General features: G+C 47.2%; 1 protein-coding gene across 3 annotated transcripts in view; it reads right to left on the bottom strand.

Annotated features, from left to right (window-relative positions):
• The window catches only part of PTPRA (protein tyrosine phosphatase receptor type A), a 906420-nt gene that overhangs the window by 494284 nt on the left and 398671 nt on the right, over positions 1-13465 (bottom strand). For all 3 annotated transcript variants that reach the window (XM_086964286.1, XM_086964287.1, XM_086964288.1), the window contains one exon: positions 10334-10418. In XM_086964286.1, the coding sequence (XP_086820412.1) occupies positions 10334-10418 (85 nt within the window). The remainder of the gene's footprint in view (positions 1-10333; positions 10419-13465) is intronic.

The raw sequence follows: 13465 nt of genomic DNA, 5'->3' as shown, positions 1-13465 counted from the left end.
CTAAAATAATTATTACAAGATGTAGTCCTGGAAATAATAAACATGCATGAAAACATTTCCCAAGATTTCCTGTTAACGCACTACTTGAAATGAAGCCCTAGGCCTGTCACAGCCACAGGCAAAAAAGGCACCTTCAATTCCTTCGCTCATTTCTGCAAGGATGAGACACTTATGGCGCTTGAAATACAAAAACGAGGCATTAAAACGATAAGCAGACTGATTCACTTGTGCAAATGTTGAAGTCTGTTTGTGCAGACTGTCACTAAATGCTGCTATGTGTCTTGAAATGAAATGAAATGAATGAGACTTATATAGCGCACGACTTACCCTGGGGCATCTCAGCGCTTGCTTAGGGAACCCGTCCTGGTATTCCCCTGTGAGATAACCCTGGCAGGGTATCCACAAGGTGAAAGCCAGGCATCCCACCGCGAGGGGCCGTTGTGGAGATTAAGTCGCAGAGTGTGAACCCGTGAGTCGAGAAGGCACCGGAGCGAGAATTAACGAGTCCGTGGAATTTTTGAGCCCAAGACCCGCCGAGGCGGGGAATTGAACCCTGGTCCCGGGCCGAACTCAAGCTCCAGGTCTGCCGCCTCTAACCCCTGAGCCACACTTCTCCACATTGTTCCTCCTTTGCTAAAATAATTATTACAAGATGTAGTCCTGGAAATAATAAACATGCATGAAAAAATTTCCCAAGATTTCCGGTTAACGCACTACTTGAAATGAAGCCCTAGGCCTGTCACAGCCACAGGCAAAAAAGGCACCTTCAATTCCTTCGCTCATTTCTGCAAGGATGAGACACTTATGGCGCTTGAAATACAAAAACAACGAGGCATTAAAACGATAAGCAGACTGATTCACTTGTGCAAATGTTGAAGTCTGTTTGTGCAGACTGTCACTAACTGCTGCTATGTGTCTTGCCATCACAACGCAACAACATTTCCTAGAATGCAAGGATCTGGTTCTAGATTGGTTTTACCACGATCATGGGCTCTCTTCCCCTCCTACAGTAGTCTTCGGGAAAGAGCCCGAGCCGGGGAAGGCAATGCCGGACCCGATGGGGACCCGGGACAAACGCCACCCAGAGGCGAGAAGCCCTCCCCCCAATCACGAAGCCTGCAAAAAAGGAGCTACCAGGATTAGTCGCCCCAGGGCAAGCCACAGCCCCACAATTCCGGGGTGAGCTGGTGAGGGGGTTTAAGTAGGGGCAGAGGGCCCACTAACTCATTTACCCCCCCTCCTGGAAGGTAAACGAAAATCCCAACCACCCATCCACACCAGAAGGACATGGGCCTCGCAGCCACAAGAGTAGAGGTGAAGCAGAAGAAACTCAAGAAAGATAGACAAAAGAGGTACATTACTAGAGTTAGATAGAAGGCTCACACAGAGTCCTTGTGATGCCTCACAGCAGGGGCACTGAGGGAGCCAAGGACGGCACGCAGCCACAGAGTAGATGTGATGCTCACACAGAGTCCTTGGGATGGCACACAATAGGGCCCCGGAGGAGCAGGGAGGGGCAGAGAAGGGGTCCAGGGCAAGCGGAACGGCACTTGCAGCCCGGGCATGTCCTGACGGACACCCACCAAATTCGGTAGCAAGTTGAAGCCTGGAACTGCTGAAACAGAGGCCCGGATGATTGCCTGCCCCTCCCTCCCCCCCCCCCCCCCCCCCCCCAAATTAGACAGAGCGTATAATGACAAGGAACGTACTGAGATAATTGCAAAGACAATCAAAGTTTGTGATAACATGGATGTTTATGAATGATCATTAAAAGTGCGAAATGTACAACCATTTTATGTTTAAATAAACTGCAACCTTTTAAGGCACCAAAGCCAGTGGTGTAATTTAAAGGGTAAAATGGACGCAGTTAAAGTTGGGGGGGGGGGTGGGATGACTCCTCTTTGGAGGAGTTTGGACATTAGCGACAGGGTTGCTCGCCTCCCCTCGAACTAATGGGTAGCCGCAGGGAAGTAAGTTACTATGCTAACTGATGACTGGTACCCACAGACTACACACAGATGCCTGATTGCGACACGCTGCCAAGGAATTTGTTATTTATTGTCGCACACTTAGTGGGTGGCTTAGCCAGTGAACAGTGTCACTACTTTCTTAAACTTTGCATCGACTCAGATTCTGCAAGGCTCAGGCCATGGCAAGTGACAGTTTTCCACCGCCTCTGGAGTAGACCAAGTCCTCCACAGTCCAGTGACAGTCGTCGTGGCCGCTGCAACAGTCACTTCGACGGTCTCCCTCAGAAATTGAATTCGCTGGGGGTGACCGGTCATATACTGCAGCTAAGTAGCCGCACTGGCAGCTGAGCCAGGTGGTGGCTGGTGCGAGCACTCGGGCAGTGCTGCAAGTGCCATGATTGCAACAAATAGCCAGCTGCCCCACAACAAACATCCCAACGTGACGTCCCAGCGGCGCCAGAGACTGTGCTGCATCACAAAACTGGCTGACTAAATTGTGTCATTGTCTCGGTAGTAGCCAGTGGCCACTACCTTGACGTGGCTTCAGATTGAGAGCTGCGCTGTGAAAATAAATAGGAGTTCGAAACTTTGTAGCAGCCCTGCCAGCAGCGTACTAGCTCAGCAGCCAGCAGAGTCACAGCAGGTGCAACACGCCGCTCATGGCATGCTGCCACTTCAGTAACAGCTTAATTTAGGCAGCCCTAATGGCGTGAGGAGCGCGATGCATTATGCGAGACAATGCATTTCAGTGCGGTGATGCGGAGCACCACACTGTAATGCGTTAGTCTAACGCCTGATGCATGGTACTTGGCAGGACAGTATGAGCTTTGGTTACACCACAGAATGGGGATGTGGCTGCCCTGTAATGAACCTGTGGTTAGCTGAATTATGTACCAGAAAGAGCGTTAGTAAAGGTAAGTAACTTGTTATTCTGATTGATATTTCTAACTCTAGATTCCGCACCTTGGAATAGATACTAAAGCAGCACCTCCCCAGGCTGAGGGTTTTTGGAGCGGACTCACACTAAAACGTACTGCAAGATCCAGTAGGTGAAACTGCCTTCCCTCCAGACATGGCTGTAAAAGTAGTGCTTCATGAACGTATCCACCAACATCCATGTCACAGCCAGGCAAATCTGAAGGGCAGGCACTCCACAAGCCAACACAGTGGTAGAAGTCTTAGTCTCTCAACCCATCTTAACAAGGGAAACCAATTGCAATGGTCAGGGACCTTGGGTAGTAGTAAATTACAATTACAAAATAGTACCCGACATGGGAGATTCACACAGAAAACAATAAAAATAGGCCTGCAATCAGTGCTATATTAAAGCTGTCCAGCTGGACAGAAAATGTAATAATGTATCGAATCACATAAAACACAATAATAAAGTGGGACACAATCCTGCATCCAAAGCAACATATATAACAAAGAAACAAATGAATAGAAATTCACAAATTCAGAAAAGGCTCAGGCAGGACAAAAAATGCTTGTAACTTGCATAAGGAAATGCAACAAGCAAACAATATGTAGAGACACCGTTACACATCAGTAATAAACTCATTTCCGTTTACGGTGCACATAAGGTAGACAACGCTTCAATCCAGTAGAAACAATATTGAGACCATCACTAGGATGTGAAAATTACATGCCTGAGGGAATTTTAGCCAAGCGTAATAGCAGGGGGCAAGCCATGAGACTAATGTGATAATGCCAGGAAGGGATTACTGCGGTGACACGAAGGTACGTTAGATCACTCCAGCGTCTTGGTGCATAGCAAAGGAGGTAGGGTTGGATTGTAGCAATTACAAATTGAGGGTACTGATTATGGAGAGGCGCAGTGACCTAATTACATGAATAGCGGCAACCAATCCAATTTGGAATTATGAAAGATGTTGTGAGTCATGCACCAATGATGTGAGTACTCCTGAGCCAGTACAATGACCGGTGTATCCTTTGGTATTCCGGTGTGCCCCTCTGAAGGGGCTATGGGAAAAAACTGACTTAGTCAGGAAGGTTATAGTATCAAGTTAGCACAATGTAACATTGTAAGGAAATGCCAAATTTTGTATGGCCACCCGCTGGTTTTTGGACTATTGCTGTGGGTTTTTCGACTCTGCACCAGCTAACCAGCCCTCAGTACAAGTGCCCTGACACATAACTGTATGTCAAATTGGCTATAGCCAACTGGATATGGCTAACTTACCTGTAAGTCCGCAGTATCTGGTACTCTGGTAATGGAGGTTGTAGGTTAGAGAGGTACCCCAGAGCTGCAGACCCTGGAGGTCCCAAACGTATCAGTCCCCCACTGCAGACGGGTGCAGACGGGTAGAGCAGTGGTGCACTGCTAGCCTGACTGCCATTGAAAGAAATTGTCACCTCTCTGGCACGCCTATTGAGTTCTAAGGCAGGGGGCAACATATGACAAAGGCAGGACATGTATTTTCTATGTTATGTTATGTTAATATTTTATTAAGCGCAAACAGCTGCCCCAGCAACGAGGCGTCCCGGCGCTGAACCACAACAGAAACCTGAAGGGAGGGGGAGGAGGGAGAGGAACTACAGGAAGATTATGTTAGGGAGAACAGAAAAGTTTTAATCGCCTTGCGAAAGGCCAACAAGTTGGTCATGGAGCGAATGTGGGGAGGCAGAGAATTCCAAAGCTTCGCCCCTAAAACTCTGAAAGAACGGCCACCCATTCTGCTTAGCCTAGTACGAGGGACTACCACCAAGTGTTGTCCTAAGGAGCGTAGGGCACGCTGGGGGGTGTAAGGCACTAGGAGTGGGCGTAGGAGCCCGGGACAGTCAGATCTAAGAATTTTAAAAGCAGTGGTGAGAGCCTTGAATTGAACACGGGCTTCAATACGTAGCCCTTCTGGATGGTATTTCTGTCAGAGCATCTGCGAGGGAGGCCTACGACAGCCCTGGCTGCAGAGTTTTGTATCCGTTGCAGCCGAGCCATCTCTGCTTTGTTGATGCCTAGGAATAGAACATTGGCATAATCCAGTCGAGCCAAAATGATAGATTGAACTATCAGTTGGCACGTACTGGGGTCGAAAAAGCCAAGTATCGGGTGAAGGCTCCTCAGCAGGCCCACACAAGTAGCAGCCACTTTCTTGGTGTGTGTCTGGAAATTGAGGGAGGAGTCCACCCAGACACCTAGATTTTTCACCACATTTTTGGGGGAAGGGATGGGGCCAAGTAGGGACGGCCACCAGTGCTCACTCCAGTAACAGGGATTATTTCCCAGGAGCAGCACCTCTGTTTTTCCCGCGTTCAACTGTAGGCAATTGTGTGACATCCAACGCGCGACTGCCTCTAAGCCATTCTTAAATTTCGCAGCTGAGATCGAGGGGCCTTCAGATAGAGAAATGGCCAGCTGCGTGTCGTCGGCGTACGACACCAGCGTGAGGTCCCATTCTTTTGCTACTTCAGCGAGAGGTTGGACGTAGAGATTAAAAAGGGAAGGGCTAAGCGCCGACCCCTGCGGGACTCCTTGCTCTATGGGGTGAGGCTGAGAGATAAATGGGGGGGCTGAGACCCGGAAGGATCTATCCTTCAGGAAAGACCGAAACCACTCAAGAGCTAGGTCACTGATCCCTATGGCCTCGAGACGTTTTAGCAAAAGAGGGTGGGAGACCGTATCAAAGGCCGCGCTGAGGTCAAGTAAAATCAGCGCAGCACTTTGACCGGCGTCCAGGATCTTCCAGAGGAGTTCAATAGTAGTCAGCAGGGCGGACTCAGTACTGAATCCTGGCCTGAAACCGTTCTGAGAGGGGTCCATCTATGCACCGACAGTAAACATGCAAAAGTACAATTTTTACTGTGGCGAGACTTGGTTGGTAGAAATGCAGTTAACTTGTTACAGTCTGCAACTTTTGCTAAGCTGCAATCTTGTTGCCTTAAAAACTCTTGTGCCTTCCCGGGCACACATGGAGCCTTTTCCACGAGACAGCTTTCTGCCCTCCTGAAGAGATGTGCCAGTAATTCTCAGGAAGGAGAACAATGAGGGATTGCAGGCCAGGGAGCGATTACCTTTCTCCTGCAGAGTCCACGTCAGAGTTAGCCCCGAAACGCAGGCTTCGGAGGAGACGCCGCCTTATTATGGTAGATATGTCCCACAAGAGCAGAGGGCTGCCCCACTGTTTAGGCAGACTGACTGGCACGGGTAGCAGAGAGGGGAAACTCTTTGCCAAGCGGATTTCCCCAGGGGCGGGTAGCCCTGAAGTAGCCAAATCCCAGGGGTGGGCTAATGAGGTCTGAACACAGAGAGAGGGGTTTCGTCATCTTGGGAGTGGGCAGATAGATGCATACTGGGGATAGCCAGATGCCACACTCCATAGGAAATGGTCACCAGGTGGCTACCAACTGCATCCTGCCGTGAGGGCTTTTTTTTTTAAGCATAAAAGGGTCACCTTGGCACCCAGACCTCAGATCACAACCGTCCTGGAGGACCACCCTGCTGCACCGAGGGACCAGCAAAGAGGCTGCAGCATCAGGACTGTGGCTAGCAAAGAGGTGCTATGCCTGCCATGTCCTGCTCAAGAAGAAGCCATCTCCAGAGCCCAATCAAGCCCAGAGACTTCAAAGGCCAGCTGACTGGCCTCCTGTTCGCAGCACAGTGACACAATATCTGAAGATGCCTTCTGGGGCAAGTTGGTGGCCCAAAGTCTCAATGTCACTACCGTCGCCGCCGTACAGGACCTGAAACAGAAACCCAAGCACAGAGTCTCACCAGAGCTTACTGAGTCCGGGAGTGTTGTCGAAGAGCTGCTGAGACCATCATAAGGCAAGTTATCGACAAAGTAAGGATTAGCCTGTGACCGCAACACAGGGCAACTGGTAGCCCAGAGGTAACTGGACTTTGGCCTGACCGAGGAGAACCTAGTGAGATGTTGACCCTGAAACAAGGATCCCACACCATTTTTGTGGTCTAGGGAGTGTCTGCAGGAATGCCCCCCCCTCCAATTGAAACCATGTCACAACCACTGCATCATTGGAGCACCTTCAACATTCTTCATCTCATGCATCAGGGCCAATCCAGAGGAATCCATTGCAATCCGGATAACATTCCGGGGGTTGCGATTCTTTTGTGGAGGTAACTATTCTTGAGTACCTGACAAAAACCTCTCCACATCCCCCCACCCCCCACGACTAGCTCCATACTGGAGTTGGTCACCCTAAACACTTCTAACCGTTCGCATTGATATCCAAGTTTTTGTTGACAACGTTTTGTTGGGTTTGCTAAGGCTTGTTTGCGGTTGAGTGAGAATGCTCTAATTTATCATGGCTTGTAAAATCCATATCTCTGGAATCCTCTGGTATATCTTTTTCATTGTGGGGTCTAAATTCCTATAACATATAGTCTATCTTTTATAAATAGTTGTCCGATTTCTTCAATTGTCTTGCTGCTGTCTAAATGCTTTACATTTTTTTCTCTTTGTAAGCCTTGCTGCTCAATGCCACAGCTACCCAGTATTCCAGTAATGAGACGACACCTAATGGTCCTAAAAGGGTAGGAAAGTATAACATGGCAAGGTTGCAAAACCACACCTCATAATATTCCCCCCATTTCCTTACAAACTTTAGGTGTAATCCTAAAGTGTTGATAATCCTAATATATAAAACGCATTCTTGTTATGAAGATGTATAATGCAAGGAAATATCTTTAAAATATCAATAAAAATGTTAACACATTAAAAATAGCCAATTTTTATTATGCCTATGACAACTGAGCAGTTAGTGCCAAGCCATCAATCTTTGCAAAAAAAAAAAAAAGTATTTCTCCTTCCAAGCACCCTCTTCTAAGCATATGTAATCCCTTTCTCTTGGGCCTCCTTCCTTGGTTAAACTAAGATATCTCCATCATAAATCTTACTTATACACCTGTGTTGTACATTCTCCCACTGCCTACAATGATGTACCCTTCCCTTTGAAACTTTTTCTATATACCCTTCCAACTGAACAGCACCACAATTCAAGTAGCTAGGTTGGTACTGTATGATCCACATATATAGTTAAACATTACTGCATTGTGTGGTATTTGTAAAGTACAGGGTTCGCCATGCAGCTTCAAACACATCTTAGTATTTTTGAGCTAAGAAATGTGTCTAGCTCCTGGTCACTACTCTGTATCTCTGTACTGAGTACTCCCTTATTCCTACAAGCCCTGCATATACTCAAGATATGCTACTCAAACCCGACCCAAGAGACCTATCTTAGCAACAATCTTAACATGGAAACATGCTATGTCATGCTTTTATATCACTATCCTTACTAATACTTCAATCCTCAAAGGCCTTGTCTCTCCATCACAAAAATCTGTCCGGGTGATGCTTTTACTAAATAGTTGAAATTAACATGTTAGGAATTATTGCCAACCTCTGTCCCTTCACTAGGTTTCACGTTCTTTCACGTTCTGACACGTCTTGGCAGATCATGTGTACTAACTCCAGACTGTTGTTGACCCTCACAGCTGCCTCTTGCCAATTGTCAGGTCTAGGCCCTGACATGGAACTGAAACATTTGTGTTATTCTAAGAGGTTGCCTTAAAAATGTAAGGAAAAAGACCAGCTGTATTGCTCGTTGTGCTGAATCTACTGGCTGCAGTCACCACTGTAATTCAGGACTTCTTTTCCGTTAGACTAGCCAGTGTCGAATGGGACTTTCATTACCATGACATGTTGTGCTTTGTTCCTTATGAACATATTTCAGAGTCAATTGTGGCCTTTTACATCAGGCGATACAGCTTTATCACAGATTGAACTATCTTTCTATATCTCTCCAGCCATCTGTAAAATCTATATTGCCACAATATTCAACATACTTCAGGATTCAATAGTGGATTATCAATCCTATGCAGACAACACCCAGTTAAATTTTAGTAGTCTGTGGTTACAGAGGTAAAAAGGAGCCACTGATACTCGTTGCCGCCCTACAGAAGCATGCAACCTCACCAAGGGCAGAATCACTAAAGGTAACAAACGTATTATTTTTGGAAGAGTCATTTGCCCCCAGACCAACCAGTACCATTCATCATTGCCATGGAAGACATGGCTAATTGGTTAATAGCTAACACCACATATTATTTGCTAACCCCAAAGAATGATATTGCTGCTGAAATGATCATAGTATTCAGGTGTATCAAATGTCCATGTAATGGGTGTCAAGTGTGTCACTAGCCATCCCTTATCATCAGGGATCTTGACACTATCCTACAGGCTAATATGTATTGGGGAGCCATAATCTGGCATGCAAATAATAATAATAATAAAGGCATTTGTAAAGCGCTTGGTTACGCCATCCCGGCGTGTCCCTGCGCTGTGGAGAAGATACGTGTGTATTGCACAGTGAACGCAACCATATTATCTCAGACTCAGGGGAATATCTCGGTCATGTTGCTGTGTTGTCTTCCCCCTCTTGAAGCAGAACTGAAGTGTGCTGATCCAACGTACGCAACGTCAGCGTAAGAGTATAAATAATTAGCCTACGCGTTGGGCGTGGTTCACTTCTGCAAAGAGAAAAGGCTCTGCCACAGCGAAGGTCCTCACCCTGCCACGTGGCTGCCGCCATGACCACGTGCCTCCTCGATACAGGTCGATTACGAACTCAGCGCCCCAGCACCGCAGACTTATGTCTGTATCAACCACAGCCTTCGATCTACACTGCGGATAGCAGGGTTCACAACTTGAATTCAGCTTTGGATCTACACTACGCACAGCATTCAAGTTATCCTTCATTTATGTAAGTCAATGTTTTTGCTAGAATGTTCTTAGAACTAACTTAGATGCATGGTATTGTCTCTCTAACAATTATACTATACGAAGTCTTTGGCAAACTATACATAGTCTTCAAGTAGGCTGTCTAAGTAGTAAATGTACTAAAAGGAAAGTTTCAAACATTGTTAATTCCTGCACAATGCTGCAAATAAGTGAATGGATGATCCATTTCTAGATTGAAAAAGGTTTTACTGGAGTCAACTACAAAATACATTTCCCCTTAAAATAGAATCTTATTATCGTGGGTGGCTATAGATACTGACACACCAATGTCCTAAATTCAAAGACTCAAACAAATGAGAAGTTGCAGATTTTAATCCTAGGTAGATGTGGAGATTCTGGAAGAAATGTTAAAAGTTTTAGCCAAAGCCCTAAAGAAGGGTTGTGCATGGTTGGTTTGTTAATCTTCATAGTCTGTTAAAGTTTAACATTAAACTTAAGGGTCCTTATTAGCTAGTCCAGGTTTTCAAGACACTAGAACTATATAAAAGTCCACTATTACCGTGAAAATCATTAAAGGAGGCAGGAATGATCAACTATGACGATATAAGCAGGCGCAAAAGGGATGCATAAGATAAATGTTCTTACCTTAGCATGTAGAGGACAATAATAATAAATACTATAATAAGTAAAAAAGACAACGCCACCATCACTGCTATGATCGGTGTCTCATCTGCAAGAAAAGAAAAATACATTATATACTTAGACAAATCGTGGAGTGGTTTGACAACAGTAAATGAGACTATGATCTTGAAAATCAAGATCAGCTTTTGATAGACTCGTAAAAGTAAATGTGCACCTTCATCAGTATAGTCTGTCTACAGACCAAGTACGGATAGAGAGAGAGTAGGTACAACATCCTCGATCTCTGCTAAAAATTCAAAGACACATTAGACTGAAAATACATAATCTGTTGGAATGGAATGTATTTGAACTACTATTATTCAATACAAAGCATTAAGCTTATTCAAAGTGACAACATTTTGAAAAATGACATTACTTTTAACTAAGGTGTTTTGTATTATGTAAATAGTTATATGATTAATATAATATGTTTTCTAAAACCTACAATAGCAGTTTTAGTACTGCAAATACAAGGAAAATACTTGACAAACAATAAATAAACACACTGACTACTATTCTAGAGGGATCCATTAAATATGCAATGCCTTCACTCTAATCATTATAAAAATGTAATGCCTTCATTACATAGTTAAACTATATATATTATCAAGATTTACTATGTTTTGTTGAATTGTACCAATGATCGGTGTTTAGGTACATTCAGTCACTGGTAAAACAAGCATTAAAAATGCAATAGGTCGGGCTCGTGGCTTAGCGGGCTAACATGAAGGACGCAGCCTAGAAGAGCTCCGTCCTGCCCGTAATATATCCGACGAGTAATCCTGTCTCCCCCAACCGTACGGCTGCCCAGGACGGCTGCATAGCCCACGGAACTGAGTCACTACGTGCCGGTGGCGTCCCTTGAGTGCTGGAGATCCCGGTCGCCGAGAGGAGGGGAGAGACAGTCTGCGGCCAAGTCGGGAGAGGTGCAGCCGGGGCCTCAAATTTGGTGCTCCCCGAGCCAGGAGCACTGGAGGCGGCAGCGTGAATCGGAGCGAGGCCCGGGGGAGCGGGAGGGTCCAGACTTCCCCTAGCAGACAGTAGCGGGCCTCACAGACACTCCTATCAGCGGCAGCTGCCAGTGGGAGGCCCGATCCTCCTGAATGTGGCGGAGGTGCTGGGGCCTTCATAACGTGAGGCCTATTTGCACTCCTGACTGCCTCAGTGAGGGTGGCAGGGGCCATATTTACCAAATTCCTCATCGGACGTGGCACTAGGCAGGGGTGTGCCCCCTCTCGCCTTATCGGTTTGCCCTTGCTATGGAACCTCTGGCGGCGTGGGTGCGAATAGATGCACAACTGCGGGGCTTTGAATGGGAGACCGGACCATCGGATAGAATAGCGCTTTACGCGGATAACGTTCTGTTCTTCTTTACTAATCCTAATAGATCGGGACCGCGTATATTAGAAATTATACGGACATTCGGTGAATCTCTGGGCTATACCTGAACCCACGTAAATGAACCCTATGGGTCCTGGGAGAACGCTCCGGGGTTGGCACGTGGGCATCCACGCTGCAGGTGGAGGTGGGAGGACTTAAATACTTGGGAGTGTTCCTATCCGAGACCCCCACAGTTTCCTGGGAGCGAAACTTAGCGCCAGTTTGGGACTGGGTTCGAACCGAAATGAAGACATGGTCACGCATGCCCCTCACGATATATGGCCGGTCAGCCATCTTCAAGATGGTTGCCCTCCCGCGTCTCCTCTACCAACTGCAGAACCACCCCTACCCGATCCCACCCCAATGGTTCCGACAAGTGGATTCGGCGCTGGGACAGTTCCTATGGACGGGCGGCGCTGTACGGGTGTCACTACGCACCTGTTTATTGTCGACATACTGTGGAGGGTTGGCAACATCTGACATCCTGTCGTACTACCAGGCATCCCACCTACTGGTCCTGAACGAGTTGTGGTATGGGGATAGGGGGGACCCTGCGTATGCGCTGGAGAGGCATCTTATGGGGTCAGATACCCTACATACTATCTTGTACTCGGCGCCGCTGCGGAAGAGTCTGCCACCAGCCACCCAGGTCATATTTCAGATTTGGAGGCAGGCCTTACGTCGTATGGGCGGGTGGGGCACATTAACTGAGGAGACTCCCCTGTGGCATAATGGACGCCTGCCGGCACTGGCGACCCTCCAGGGGTTCCGAGGCTCGGACAATATCGGAATTTCAACACTGGGGAATGTAATGTCAGGTACGACTCTTAAAGCCTTCCAAGACTTAAGTGAGGAATATGAGATCCCCGGATCCCAATTTTTTTAATGTCTCCAGTTTCGCCACGCCATTACACCAAGCCTAGAGGGCCTGGACTCTTTACCCGAATTTAGCCCGCTGAGGCGAAAATGTTTATGGGGAACCTAGGGGATAAGAAGATATCCCGCATATACCAGACCCTGGTGACACACTGCTCTACTTCCCTGCACAAATTGCGGGAAGCCTGGGAAAGAGATGTCGGGAAAATGGAGGAAGAAGATTGGCGGGAGGCACTTGAGGCCCCCAGAGGTGCTGCAATTGCGATGCGTTTGAGACTCGTTCAATTTAAATATCTACATAGAATTTACTTTACAAGGGAAAGATTATGGCGGGCGGGCCTGATTGCGTCCCCAGACTGCCTTCGATGTGGCCGGGAGGTGGGGACACTGATTCACACGGTATGGAGCTGTGGTTCCTTGGCCCGGTTCTGGGGGAGGGGGGGGCGGGATGCAGTTTTTCTGAGGTTCTGGGATGGGAACCTCCTCGGACGGCATTTATTGCTGCTAGGCCTCACCATTGCCAAAAGAGATGTGGCTAGGGCAGGGAAAGATCCCAGGGCGCCATCAGTGCAGGTGTGGAAAAAGGGGCTAGACTTCGGTATGGGATTGGAGCGTCCAATATTTAAGGCCCGGGGTTGCCCAAGGAAACACTATAAAATATGGAAGCGTTGGGCGGAATACAGAGGTCTATGGATAGACCCACCCGTAGAACAGGAGGATTATCCGGGGATGATAGGAAAGGGCTGAAGGGCTGGCATGGAAGATGAATGTACACTATTAATTTGGACAATGTTCTTAAAGTGTGAGATGATATCGTGCGGCGGGGTAGAGAGGGACCTG

The sequence above is a fragment of the Lissotriton vulgaris genome, chromosome 3_2, assembly GCF_964263255.1.
Source record: "Lissotriton vulgaris chromosome 3_2, aLisVul1.2, whole genome shotgun sequence".
Classification (NCBI taxonomy): Eukaryota; Metazoa; Chordata; class Amphibia; order Caudata; family Salamandridae; genus Lissotriton; species Lissotriton vulgaris.
Note: the sequence above shows the minus strand (reverse complement) of the source record. Positions and strands in the feature narration are given on the sequence as shown.